This window comes from Odontesthes bonariensis, chromosome 18 (assembly GCF_027942865.1).
Source record: "Odontesthes bonariensis isolate fOdoBon6 chromosome 18, fOdoBon6.hap1, whole genome shotgun sequence".
In the NCBI taxonomy this organism is placed as follows: domain Eukaryota; kingdom Metazoa; phylum Chordata; class Actinopteri; order Atheriniformes; family Atherinopsidae; genus Odontesthes; species Odontesthes bonariensis.
Window position 1 is genome coordinate 7,272,609 of NC_134523.1, and position 15,256 is coordinate 7,287,864.

Sequence of the window (15,256 nt, forward strand, 5' to 3'; positions counted from 1 at the left end):
GGATGAGCTTGATCTTTAATTTACATAAGCGCTTAATGCGTTTATTTATCCCAAGCCGTTTGTGATCTGACTTTTCCCCCTAACGATTTTGAAGCTGTGGGAATGATCTGACTGGGAAGGACACTGAGAGCGGGAGAGAGTTAGAGGCAAGTGGGAGAAGCAGAGGAGAGATAGAGAAACGCGCAGAGAGCGAGCAGGTCTGCAGTCTGAATCTTGGCGTCGCGCAGACCCGAGAGGACGCTGGCCACGCGCTGCGATACTGGGATTACATACTGCATCTTTCTCTCTGTTCGATAAAATCACAGACTATACACTTTAACACCGGTTGAGAACTTCTCAAACGGTCGATGAGCTCTTTCTTGGATCCGGATAACCTCTCCCTTATTCGTAAGCGGTTTAAACCTCGGTCAAATGTTGAGTCAAACCGTGGATTATCGGCACCGCAGATGCTTTTAATAATTGGAGATAAAACAGAAAGAAGGACAAACAAGTGCTGAGGGAGAAACTGGGGAGGAATTTCTTTGATTTTTTTTTGGCGCACGTCTGGTAATATCAGTTACATCTGTGGAGCGAACGAAGGATTTTCGTGTGTTTTACTTGTGCTGGGGTAGATCATTGACTACTTGTTTTCCCCCTTGGCTTGCTTTCCTTCTTCTTCCCCCCTTCAGGTGTGAAATCTATCTTCTCATAGAGAGACTCTGAACCCCTCGGTCCCCGCATGACATGGTTCAGTCCAGCTGCGAGATCCGAGCCTCCTCCATGCATTGGGATTTTTCTCAGCTCCGACACCGAGTGAATCTTCCTTTTCTGAGCATCTGAGAACTCATCGCGCCTGAGAGACCAGAGAAAAAGCCCTGCCATGACTGCCGCTTCAAATCGGGACGGAGCAACGGGACTTGAAAGGAAAGCGGAATGCGCATGCAGGAAAAGGGACGGAATACGGATTTTTGCTCTAATGAAGGCGGGAGTACGGGCGAACTATTGGAGCCGGGTGCTGCTCTTGTATTTAGGGCTACTGGCCACCTCAGTAAAGGGTAAGTCCCTGTCTTTACAGCCGAAGACATGCAAAATGCAGCAGGCTTACCCCACTCTCCAGCGCCCACCCTCCCCGATCCCCGACTGAATGCAAATAAGCATCAGCAACACGCACGCACAGTTTCATCCTAAAGGCGCGTTTTGGATCAACCTTGCTGTGATGTCGCTGTTCTACCACTTAAAGTTATTAATAGGAGGCTAGTTGGGGTGGCTGTTTTGGTGACAACGGATTCTCGGGAAACTGAGCTTGTCTATCCTTAACTCTATTGATGGGTTCCATTAAATACATATTATAGCTGATTTATTGATGAATCGGGGTATATTATGAGCCCAACTATAGAATAAATTGCACAAATGGTACTTAACGAAAAGCTTCTTTGGATAAAGAAACAAGGGCAGTGCACCATGAGCTGTTCTCGTGAGGAAATACGTTGAGGTGGTCAAGCAGGAATCTGATTGTTATGCTGTCCAGTCTCCAAGATCTGTGTGTGTGAGCGCGCGTATGTGTGTGTGTGTGTGTGTGTGTGTGTGTGTGTGTGTGTGTCTGTGTGTGTGTGGAGGGGCATGCTCCTCTTTTAAACTGTCCTTTCTTACTTTCCGCTGTCCAAATCCTATAATAATTCAACTTTGGCATGACCCAAGAGTTTCTTTTCCACTCTGTCATGCTGTCTCTTTGTGTAGGGTACGTGTCCGTGCGCCCAAGCGTGCGTGGGGGATAGGCCTAATTAACTAACTCTGGGTTTTCTGTCCTTGATTAATTGCAAATGGAAATCTTGCAGCCGGAGCTGAGCATTCAACAGATTATCATTCCTATTAATTTAGCCTCACGTCCTCACTGCCTATGTGTTCCTGGAAGATGAGACTCAGTTACACCATACCCGCAGATACGCATTAATCGTGATGTTATTTAGAGCTCAGGCTGTTTTTCGGGGACGATGATTTTTGTTATCCCGCGCTGGTCTTTTGGCAAATAAAGCCCTCCCTATCTCTGTCTTGGCTCGAAACCAAAGAATGGGCACTATTTTTAGCATAACCCAAGAATACTGCCACGGCCAAAATATGTATTTGATAGTGACTCATGGTTCTGTGTTCGCCCACTCATACCTGTGGTTGGGCAGTTCATAATCCACGAGTGAGTGGGTTAACTGGTGTATTTTCGGCATCACCAAAGCACAGCAGGCCATGTTGTCTCATACTGTACAAGTGTGGTTTAAGCTCAAACGTCTTTTTTACATATCTCCCACGAATGAACTCCCACTTTGTCACCCATTTTTGGTTAAAGTCGTGCCAAAAACCTCTCATAAGGCTTCCTCCGCTGTTGAAGCATAGGTTTAACCCACACTCAGCTTAGTCACAACGATAGTGACAAATCTGTCTTGGCTTTCCCATGGAGTAAATCTAATTTCGCGTATATTCGTAGGAGACTGCTTGTTTTATTCGCGCCCAGGGAGCTCTTTATTGCCCGCTCTCCTGCCGCCTGAGTCTACCTTTGGAGCCAATAAAGCGACTCTAACTTATTGCACATATTTTTGAAAAGCAAGGTATACTTGACGATCCATCGAACCCCCTTCAACAACGAGTGCTTTAATCTGTGTCAGTAAATATAGGTGAATATCAGGAGCCGCCGGTGAGGTGGTCTCTCGATGCTGCAGCCAACAGCAGTTGCCCTATACTCCCATTGAGCGGCACCAGAGGCTCACACTATGCTGACAGGGAAGATTAGATCTGTGGTTCGTGGGATTTCACAGTCTACATACTTTATCAAATCAAAGCACGATTCATAATATATTGACCTATACATGTAAGATGTTGGCAAAATGAAAAGGCTTTTAATTTGCCGGATATTGGCTCTGTTGTTCTTACGTATAATTGGAACTCTCCTAGATATAGCAGAGCTCTTTCGTGGACTCTTCATTTATTAACCGCCTTAATGAATTAATTGTCAACTTTTCCCATAATCTTAATGTCGACTCCATGGGCCAGTCAGAAAAAGATATATATATATATATATATATATATATATCTTTATACGTGATCGAGGTTTCTGAAAAAGCCTGACATGGCCTATTGAAGAGAGCAGTGCGCTTGTCTCCGCTGCATCAAAACCAGCTGTCCCAGAGGACTGCTCGCTCAATAAGCGCTAATCAACCTTCATTTATTTAAACTTACTCTGGAGGGAGTGCAAAGGCCGGGGATGGGAGAGGACTGAGGAAAGTGGGGGTGGGGAGGGGGTGACGATGACGTGTATTCCTTATCTGCTGCGTGTTCCGGCTTTTCATCTACACCTCGATCGCTATTAGATCATTCGTCAGCGGCGCATGAGACAGTCACTCAGCATGTCCATTTACACGCAAGATCACGCTTTGCCGTCCTCTCCTCTCAACCACGTCCTCTCCTTTAAAGCGCCGCGTTGTGCTCATGATGCAACTCGCAGTAATGTTATGAGGACTGAAAAGCTTGATACTGCTTCTCTTTTCATCTTTTTGAAAAAAAAAGTATCTTTATTTTTTTTACTTCACAACATTTGCTTGTGTTCTCTGTTAGAAAGCGCAAACATGTGTGTGTGTGTGTGTGTGTGTGTGTGTGTGTGTGTGTGTGTGTGTGTGTGTGTGTGTGTTGGACTGGTGAGGGTGAGAACGTATCTTTCCAGGCCAAGATGGAGTGAGATAAACCTTGATGTGAAGTCGTTTTCCAGGTTCAATAAATCAAATACAGTCGCAAATGACCCACTGAAACGCCTACTAAAAAAGATGCAGTGAGGCATCTCGTTTGATCTCTGCATTGTGCAAATAAAACCAGACATGATGGTGAAATCATATTTGACTAGAACAGATCATACATTTTTATTGAGGGCACGGACGCTTTATAATCATAAAAAAATATAGATATTCCCTTTGCCTTTCTTGACCAACGGGTAATCTCCAAAACTCCCTGTAAGGATTTTCAGAGCCTCGGACAGCGACAAGAGCAGCAGAATTTGTTCAGCACCACGGACAGCTCTCCAACTACGGCGGCTGGCCTGGCTCTGCGCGAATTGGAATTGCTTCAGTGTTTTCGTGGCTTCGAACCACCCACACCTCCATCTAACAGTGTTTAGACTGTAAGAGTTTGGTGTTCTTCGACATTGCAGGGGAGGTGAAAGTAAATTCAAGTGAAATCTCAGTCATACTCCAAAACTGCTTGATGACTGGTATGTTCAGCTAAATTAACAGAAACCTTCATTTCTTCTGCTAATTTAAGAAAACATGCTTACATTTACTCAGTGAATAAGCTTATTAAATGTGAGGAATTCCCAATATTTAGTTCCTTCATTTGAAAAAAAATATATATATTTGGATTCTAAACTCTTATTCAGCTAAAGCAAGATGTTTCAAGAAGTCAGCTACTCGGTTAAGAAATTAGTTTTTGAAGATTTCTGACATTTCATTGGCCAAATGATTCACCAGTAAGTAGGTAATGTTGTGAAAATGAGTATGATTGGTATCAGTAAGGTAGTCTTCTTATTTTCAATATCCATTCATTTTCCATACACCAATAATCCAACTCAGGGTCGGGAGGCGGATTGGAGCCAATCCCAGCTGTCATTGGGCAAGAGGCGGGATACACATTAGATAGGTTGCAAGTCCATCACAGGGCCACACAGAGACGAACAGCCAACCACGCTCATACTCACGCCTAGGGATACTTTAGAGTCACCAATTAACCTAACATGCATGTTTTTGGGTGGTGGGAGGAAGCCGGAGTACCTGGAGAGAACCTACGCATACATGAGGGGAACATACAAACTCCACACAGAAAGGTCCAAGCTGGGAATCAAACCAAGAACCCTCTGGCTGTGAGACGATGGTTCTAACCACCACACCATGCAGCCCTTATTCCTAATTAATAACAAAAAAATTTATAAAATTCCTAAATATATAATCCTCCCTCAACAAAATCCAAGGACTATGTTGCCTGTATAATACAGGTTTGCATATGTGAAAGCTCAACAAGCCTTGGCTTTAGTCATCACCTGGAAGCTCTTGATCACATGGACATCACTGTATGTATATTCACTTCTTCAAAGTTTATCAGTTTGGCAAACAAACAAGAATCCCATGGGTCATGTATTTCCACATGACAAATATATGGGTATGTCAGCTTGCTTTTGTTTATCACCTCTTTGTCCGCAACTCAATCTGAAATCTTCCTCTATCGCCACGCTCTGTTGCGTCCTATATCCCATCTGCTCTCTACATTCACCATTGAGCAATAGAGAAGGGAACAGGAGCTGAGAAACAGATGACATGATCCATTTATTCAAAACTGAGAAACATCTTGCAACAAGATGCAGGTTAGATGAGAATTGCCATCTTGTTACTTTCCCTGCTCGAGTGAAGTAGTAAGAGGTAAGGAGCTGTGGGGTGGAAGAGAGAGATCCTCAGGATAAAGATGGAGATCTCACAAATGTTACACTGGGGGTGGGGGGCTGAGAGGCCAAAATAGTAGGAAAGGGCTAACTGTGAGGGGGGGGGGGGGGGGTTAAAAATAGTTAAAGGAGCCATGGCATGAAATTTTCACTTTTTAAGGTTGTTTAACATTAATATGAGTTCCCCTAGCCTGCCTGCGGTCCCCCAGTGGCTAAAAATAACGATAGACCTAAACCATGCAATGGAAATTATTCTCCGCCTTTGGTAATGTGACCATGCAGATGGCCTGATCGGGAAAGCTGCCGCTTATGACGTGGAGGTTGTTTCCCCCCAGAGCCAATAAACTGCCTTTCCCCGCCCACATCTCTTTGGTCAGCTCATTGCGCTGTATATCGATGTAAAAAATCTGTTTAGAGCTCCTGCATCAGAACCTCTAAAGAGCCAGTGGACAGACTTAGTTTTTTTCTGGGAAAGTGACGACAGAACCGAAGAGATTTGTGTATGTGTGCGCCAAACATTTCACAGACGAATGTTTCTAGAACTTGGGCCAATATCGAGCCCAATAAAGGAGAGCCCAGACACCCTGCGGAGGAAACTCATTTCGGCTACTTGTATTCGCGATCTCATTCTCTCGGTCACTACCCACAGCTCGTGACCATAGGTGAGGGTAGGAACATAGATTGACCGGTAAATCGAGAGCTTCACCTTCTGGCTCAGCTCCTTCTTCACCACGACGGGCCGGTGCAGAGCTCGCATCACTGCAGACACCGCACTGATCCGTCTGTCAATCTCCTGCTCCATTCGTCCCTCACTGGGGGAAGGATCTCATTCCCGAGAGTAAGTAATTTAACGGTTTATAATTGTGTTGCTTTCCTGTATGTACAGTATAGTTACATAGCTTGTTACCACAAGAAAGGGTTTGTATCGTTAGCTATGCAGCTAATAGCATCTGCAAGCTCTTATCTCTGCCAACTGGGCAGTTGGAGGTGTTTGCATGCCCATGAGATGGTTAGCTCGCTCATTTTAGACCAAAACCCCCTACTTCAAGCTTCCTGAAGAACAATGAATCCGCAAATTCAGTGCATTTCATCAGGATAATGATTCATTCATGGTTCCAGAGTCAAAACGGTCAGTCTGTCTGTGTCGTTAGCTCTGCAGCTAATAGCTCAGTCACTGTCGCTAATGTAACGGTAAATAGCATGAGGTATGCGAGTGGACACCTCATTTACTGTAACGCGAGTGTTGTGTACTTATTTGTTGTTTTGATAGCCGTCCTTCTGTTGGTGTTATGGCGCGCACAATATCTGCCTTTCCCCTGATTGAAATGACTAGCACTACGCATCTTTGCAAACCAGAGCAATCTTTGCCCCGCCTTTCTCCTCCTACTTTGCATTTAAAGCTGCAGACCCTAAACAGCTCATTCTGAGGATCCTAAGGAAAGCTCATTTTTGGGACTGGCTGTAATTCTGCACCAAGGCAGAATTTTGGGGGAAAAAACTCAGATACAGTATTAGGGGACCACTAAAGCCTATAAAAATAAATAAAAGCCCCCATTTATTTTCATGCCATGGCACCTTTAAAGAAAGGAGACAATTGTTGGAGATGGGTGATTAGCTCTAAGCAGCTGAGAGGGCTTACTTCCTCATCAGCATCTGAGCACCTATGCTGTTTTTCGAATTATATAAATGCTTGATCCTCGTGAGCATTGTTATTTACCCGTCCACTTGCTGATGTGTCAGCCAGCTCCTCTGTCTTTTTTTTTCTTTGTAACTTGTCTCTCAATCCACCCTCCATCCCGCCATCCCCCCACCTCCCGTTCCTCCTTCATCATCCTCCCTGGTGATTCATACCGTCATCTGTCTCCAGATGGCCAGAGTTCTGTCACTATGCTTCGTCAGTAATCACAGCTACACATTTACTCACACACTCGCAAACATGGATTAGTGAACATACACGGACTCCCCTCTTAAAAAGAAAAAAGATTCTTGATTAAAGTGACACACAACAAAATGAAGAGTATAATCAAATTCAAATGATAACAAAATGTCTCCAATTTAACATTTGTATTGAAATTTGACTTGCCAATTTGGCTTTTTTTAAAGAACTGGTTTTCGAGAGATATTATCCAGACACATGAACCAAAGTAATCTTAAATCTGCGGGCTCTGTTTGTAAAGTCAATACTTGAAGTCTAACACAAGCTGAGAAAATCTTAGGGGAGAAATACTTTAAGTATGAGTCTCAACATGTTCCCGAGTAAAGCAATGAAGTAATAAATGTGTTTTTGGCTGCTTTTCTTATCCATGGAAAAAAAAATAGAGCAGTGTTGCTCTGTTTTGGCAGTGCTGTTGCTTCACATTCACAGGCTGCAACAAACTCCCGTGGGCCTTTTTCTTAAACGTCCTCTAGTATAGCATTTCAGCAGCAGAGCTCCATTAAGGATACTGGTTAGTGAGCAAAGGGTTTATGGCTAAGTGCCTAACTGTTTTTTTTTTTTTAACTCAGAAACAAAGAAAACATTGGAAGAGTTTGCTTGTAGTAGCAGCCCACACATGCTAGTTGGTATACAGCAGCCGTGAGGCAGGAAATGTCACAGACACAGCAACTTACACTAGCTACTCTAAGTCCTCGAAAAGTGAGAGCCAGACCCTGTGCCCTGTCTGTCTTGTGCAAACACAAAGCTAAGGCAGGGATTTCTTTAGCTTCTTGATTTACACTGCTGTTATCAGATATCAGTGATCCCAGACACTGAAGATTAGATCCTGGGGCAGGAGGCATCTTGTCCTTGTCCTTCTCTTTTTCTTGCCCATACTGCTTTTCTCACTATTCAACATATAGGCAATCTGTCAGTGGTCTTTTTCTGGGAATGAGGTAGAGTCATCATGTGGGAGCGGCAGTGAGTGTGTGTGTGTGGGAGTGATTTATACTCCTACACTTGTAAGGTCTATTTTGAGACTTGCACAAGTTTAGATTTTGGATTAAGATGAGCACTGTTTGGTGGGATTTTTATATTGTGATCAGTGCTAATTGGAACCTTGTTATGTTTTGAAGAGTTTAGATAAGAGTTGCTGATGACAATTTTTTTAATAAAATAGAATTAGAGACAGGGTTCAGTTATGTACAGTTACTTACATTCACATACATCTGTTGCTACTTTGGAGGCTCAGCAGAAAAAAACATCTAACAAATTGACGCAAGATATTTGTTTATTTCAAGAATAGCCCCTTGAGCTGCGTCATCTCATTTGTGAGGGGATCCTTACAAAAGCATAGATGTAATCGTCAGTAGTATGAGATCACAATTAAAGGTAATTGTAAAGGTAAATTAGTTATGGGTCAAACATAAAAAGTGTTTTATATTTTTCCATTGATAAATGCTAAAAAAAAAAAAAAGGGTGATCAAGTAGGGGCTGCTGAGTTTGGATTACCCAAATCAACAGGTCAACATTTTGGGAAACGCATAGCTTTCAGAACCAAGATTCAACTGACAGGACTGTCAACACTTCCATATCTGCGCTGTAAATCTAGGTGTAAACATGAGCCAGCAATAGTAGCTGGTTAGCAAGGCATATGGTCAATGCTGATACAGCTAGACAGACTCTGTCTGAGGATAGACTCCACCTACAGGCACCATAAAATCTTACTTACTATCAGACTATATGTGCCTTGTTTAATCCATACAAAAGCTGGAGTGTGAAAATTAAAGGTTGCTGCTTTACAAGGGGAATGTATGTAGTGAGTGTTGGACTATTTATCACCATCATTTTCCAGTAGTGCTCGCTGGTTGCCTGGCAACAACACAGCAATGGCAAACCTACTGATCGTTCTCATCTGACTTTCCAAGAGTGTTAAGCAGTTGATTAATAATACAGTGTACGGAAGTTGTTTGTAGCCAAAGATTTTTTAGGTTGGTTAGTTTTAGCAATCTATTTGTCTAATGTGTTTGTGTGTGTTGGTGTTGATCTCGCTCAGAGTATCTGGTGTCCAACACGGTTTAACCTAATGTTACTGCACTTGTCTCTTGGCTAATGTTACGTGTTTGGCCGCCACAGAGGAAATAAATTCCTAATGAGGATAAGTAAGAGGAGAGTATATCCAGACAGATTGCAGAACTGAACCTCAAAAAATGAAACAAACAAGCAAGCAGGATAGGCAAAAAATGTCATAAAGCCATGTTAGAAGATGGAACCAATGTCTGAAAATAACTGTATTTTGTTTTTGTTTTATTATCTTTTACCTTTAATTTGGGCTATAGAACCACGTATAAAATACATAAATCCAAGGATATTAAATAAGACAGAGGAGCATTTTAGTTGATATCAGATGCAATCATGCTTCTGAATAATTTTAAGAAAATTATTTGATATTGTTATCAACTACATTTTCTGTGTTAATTACCTTTTATCTTTCTTTCTCATCATCTTGGTAACATCTTGAAAACAAGCAACAAGTATTTAACTTTAATGTACACAGAAACATTGTAAATAAAAGGTTCCAAATACAGTTACAGTTACGACTGAATAAAAGGTGAAGCCTATTAATTGTGACTTTGGTCAAGAGTTGACACTTAAGCCTTCTATTGGGGCATGGTGTTAGATCTGAGTTAAAAGGTTAAAGAGGACCACAGTTAGAAGTGAGTCTGATTGATTGTCTGCTCACCCATCTCCTTGTGATAAATGGAATTGTCCTGTTTGGACAGTCATGCCCTGACCTTTGGATCAGCACTTCCTCTCTGGTTGAATACATACTCCAGAAACAGGAGCGCATGTTCACAAATGCCCTCTCACTAACACTCACTCAAACACCAATCAACATGTTTGTCCAGAAGAAAATTATTCTCTTATTTCTGCTATAATTTTGGTGCAATGACACGGTAGGTTACGTGTAGCGAGTTTAGGGCAGACTCTAATGTGATTCAAAGAGTCGGGCTCTTGCTTGTGAGAAGAATGAAAATGAGTTGATAATTGACTTTCACTGTTTCACATGTCAATGTCACATATCATTTTGCTTTTGTTGCCCAGCTTCCAGGAAGCATGTATCTATTTGTGTGTGTGCATGCCAGTATTTTTTTAACTGAGGTGTTGTAACACCTGTGTGGGGGTGTGAGTGGTGTTAAAGTCGCACATAAAGTGGACTTAAGTAACAATAAAAAATAGAGGATTGCTTTCTGTGCGCTCCTGTTATGCTGTTGTCATGGGAACAACACACAACGTCCGAACGAGCCTGCACACACTCCTTTCTTTTTACTCACTTTTTCCTCATCAATAGATATGCCAGTGAAAACACAACCATGAAAACACACCTACAGCCACACGTATAACATGTTGTTGACTCTGAATGGGCTATTTTGTATTGATTAAGTTGAAACCAGTGTGTGGGTTGTTGAGGGGCTCTTTTGTTCACAGCAATACCAACTTACCATGTTTTTATTTAAATGCATTACATAAACTGCAGCATACCCCATTACTTCATGTATATTGGATCAGTATTTGAACTGGGTGGATGTCCTGTGTAGTTTAAGGAATAGGGGCTTTGGTTTTTGAGTGAGTGGTTGTTGTGCAGGTCCTTCTGGCTGGCATGATAGCACTGCTGGTTAAATATGACCCAGCTGGGAGGAACTGCCTTGCTCCCCCCTTCTCTTCCTCTCTGTTTGAGAGAACACATGCTTCATTGTGCTTCTTTTTTTCCAGCCCTGATAACAGGCAGGAATGTGTGCATACATCCATGCAAATGTGCATTTCTGCATGCCTCCTCAGTGTTTCAGCATCCAGCTTCTGTCTTCGAAGCCTTGATCTTTGGGTTAAACTTTGCAAGTGGGTGTTGTTTAATTTTTTACCCCACACGTTTCACCTTCAAGCCATGTTTCCTTGGCAATGTTTTTTTCAGTTTGTTTGTGTGCGTGTGTGTGTATTAACGTTGTGTTGCCATAGGCATCAACAGATCCTTGAAAGAAATGCCAGAGCCTGCGGATGCCACAACTGGGACAACTGTACTGTCAGGACAGTATAGTATGGAAGCGTGTTCCCTTATGTACTGTGAATCTATTTGCATATGCGTTTGTTTGTGTCTGCTCTGTATTTGTTTACAGAAATCGTTACTGCATGTTACTCGGTACAATTATGCAAGAGGTCATTTCTAACTTTGAAAGTGCACCATTATAGAAATACATTACATTCTCCAATTTTCTACCCATTTTACATCAAGAAATAATCTTTTTAGTTCAGCCCAGTGGAAAAAACCTCTGGAAATGGGAAAAAGGGGGACCAAGCCAATCACCAGCAACTTCCACTGCATTTGGTTTGTCTGTAATAGCAAGTGGTGTCGTCATAGTCAGCACATTAGCCTAATGCATGGAGGGAAGCAGGATGGCTAAGCTTGCCCATTTCCATCTTAATGGCGGCCATCTCGAGGTTAATTCGGTTATGATGCGGTCAAGGCGCGCATTTGCGCTGACACATCAAGAGACAAATAGTTGTGCTGAGAGGATCTATGGGGCGGAAGGGTTTATCTTCCCACCAGGGAGGCAGTTACTGGCATACACACAAACCAAACATTTGGTTGTTGGAAGTTTACTCATGGGGTAGGTTGTATGTGATAGTGGATGGCTTTGTTGTTGCTCTATAAACCCAAAGGGACACGCTTATTAGGTTGGAAATTATTTCACATCTGCTCAAACAGGATAGTTATTTCCTATGGATATTGCCCCCTATGGACCGCATGTATGAATTCTTTATGTTTCTTTTTTTCTTTCTTGAGAATAAAAAAAGAGCTGAACACACTGTTTTTAGCTCTTTGCAATAACGTCTCAGTTTAAGTGGTTAAGTGCACGGTCTTGTGCCTGAGGTTTCATAGGATAAATTGTATGGGTTATGGTAACAACTGCAGCAAAAACAACTTCCTGTTGAACTAATTTGTAATTTTAATAATTCCTTCATCGTTTTTAGGCTGCAGGTTTACAGTTGCTGACAACACCACACCTATTTTGTGTCCATGAAAAATGCTGAAATGCCAACTTCTTTCATTGTTTTCATCTCAAACGGTGTAAGAAACAAGGCACTTCTGTCTCTGACAGCAAGAACAGGCCGGTCTCTGCGTCTTTGCCTTTTGTCCAAAGGCAAACTTGAATCATAGATGAGCAGACAAGACAGAGAATGGGATGGATAAAGAAACAGGAGAGAAAAAAAAACCAGAAAATAGATTATCACTGGTATCTTGCTAGTATTGTTTAGTTACACTATGATGTTGGGATCATGTTTGATATGATGAAAAGTCTTAGCAGGTTAGTTACACACATGTATTAGACAAAGTACCTTTCCAGTTTATGAGAATTACACTCACACATGTACAGACAGCTGACACACACCTATATGTTCATGTATGCACCCTTGCTTAACACACATATCCATATTATGCACACATCCTCCAGAAGTTTCGTGTTAAATAGACCTCTAGGTTTTGCTAACTGTGCAGATAAAGCACTATCTTGCTGTGAATGTCACACCTGCTGTCTGTAACCTCAGCAAAATAGGTTAAAAATGTCTCCTCTCCATATATAGCCTTCCAGCTCTTTCCAACTCAGTCACCCTCACTGGTTGTTGCTCTTTCTCTTGTTGATGTGACACGTACTTTGTCACATTTTTTTACATTCCTCGCTCCTTTTCTTTCCTTTACTTTAGCCTCTTCTATTACGCACATCAGATCTTCTGAATCCATTCACCGACATGGCCATATACTCTTACAGCCTGCTCTGTTTCTGTCTGCCCCTTTCAACCTCAGTGCCATCCGTCTCGCTCTCCTTGGGTCCCTTCCTGTCTCCTTCCTCCACTCTTAGAGGCTGCTGTCCTGCCCGAGTGCAGCACAGTGACCATCGATTTATCAAACTGTCACAGAGCACTACCGCAGCTCTGTACGCCCGCTTCTAAACAACTGCCCCAGCAAAACAAACAATAGCTGCCACACACAACCACACACACGCACACATGCACACACAGGTAAAAACCTGGAGTGCTGCCTTAGCAAGGTCACACCTCTCCCTGTACACTCATTTGGCAGACTGGAGATGGTTAGTGCCAAGCTGATGCTGCCAGTGGCACTGTGGGATAAGCACTGGACAGCAAATCTGTTGAACATCCACAGACATCAAGCATAGTTAACATTCCAGAACGAGCCAATGTAAACAGTTCCCAAAAAAACATGCTGTGGGATAAAATACATTCACCACTAAAACAAGATAGCAATTTTCTTAATGGCTGAACCAGCACTTATGCCCCTTTTCCATATTCAGAATGGGACACCTGAACTTACACAAGCTGATAAAACATGACCCCCTACTTTGCTGGTGGTCTAGCAGGGCTAAAACAGCATGGCCAGCAGTCTGTTTATGGGGGCTTTATGGTTTGTCAGTCGGGTCAACTGCTGGATGGGCTCTTTCCTACAGATTTACACTGAGGAACTTCAGAGTAGGTCACCAGCTCCCAGCAGCTAATTTCATAATGCACCAAAGGCGAGGCTTAAATAATTCAACCGAGCCGCAAGTGAAGGATCTACTTAATCAAAGGCTTTGGGCTTTCAAAGAACAGAGAGAGGTACAGAGCCTTGGTTAACCTCACTTGCATCTTATGGTGATGGACTATTTTTCAAGCTGTTGTGCATTGACTGTAAAACAAAATGACTTGCTATGTGCAGCGAAAACATAATGCAAGAATTCTTGCCATCACTCTGTAACATGAAAACCAAACTAGTTGATTCTGTAAACGGGTCCTTAATGAACTCATGAAAGCATTTCAAGTGAACTTTGATGTGTCTGTTTTCGTTAACCCAGTCCTGCACATCTCAAAGCAAGGACAAAAAGGTTTTGTGGCTGCAGCCAAAAAAAAGCAACCTCTCCAATTGCTCCTTCCTAGTCTTTTATCCCAGATTGTGTGCATCTTTATCGATTTAAGAGCTGGCAACTTGGCACAGGTGCTCACACTTTAAAATAACATTCAGCCAAGCTCTGGCACACTCAATTAACTTATTGTCCATGATGGTATTTTTTTCATCTTTTTAATTTTCTTCTCTTTTTTTTGCCTGCCTTAATTGTTCCAAAAAGCATAGAGGCACAGTTCCTGCCTTGTTGATCACCTGTCACATACTTACATGCACTGCTTGTTCTATCCAGGTACAACACATACAAACACACACACCCTAACTTTATGATAAGCCTTTATGTAGTCGCAAAACATTCTCTCTCAATGGTTTCTTTTTTCAATTTCAAGCTGCATCCCAAGAGGCACTGGAAGATCATGTATTTTTGCCAGTATTTCAATTTCATCTTGAAACTGATTAATAGCTCAGCTGCTTTGATCTCCCTTGTATTGTTTTGTTGTAATGTCCAATATACTTACCCTAGCTCATTATCCAGAAGCTTCACAGTCTACCCTGCCCCGGATCAGGCTTTGCCATCAGACCGCTGTATGAGCCATTGATTGGCATTTGTCTGACAGAGGCCTTATAATGAAGGAGATGATGAGGGGATTATTGACCAAGCTGCATGTATGAAAATCAGGTAGCAGAGGAGGATGTGGGGCTTTACCTGGATATTAGTATTGACCTGATGGTAATTGGGAGGGTGGATGCCCACTTGCTGAGCCAATTCAAAGTCTTCAATGAAAAATAAGCTGGAGACAGCTCTCGTTTTAATCTTTTTTTGTGTTTCTCTCTCATCTCTGGTTAAAGATGTGGGCTGAGAGTACACACAAAGGGAAACAACAGGATTACACACTGCAATGCTCAGTTATTTTCAGACATCTGGGGAGAACTTTGGTCATAATTA

General features: G+C 42.4%; 1 protein-coding gene across 1 annotated transcript in view; it reads left to right on the top strand.

Moving 5' to 3' along the window:
• The first annotated feature begins 257 nt into the window (after positions 1-257).
• Positions 258-15,256, top strand: part of csmd2 (CUB and Sushi multiple domains 2) — a 227,750-nt gene continuing 212,751 nt past the window's right edge. Inside the window, exon 1 of the mRNA XM_075449084.1 lies at positions 258-1,034. Within this exon, the coding sequence (XP_075305199.1) occupies positions 860-1,034 (175 nt within the window). The 5' untranslated portion in view covers positions 258-859. The remainder of the gene's footprint in view (positions 1,035-15,256) is intronic.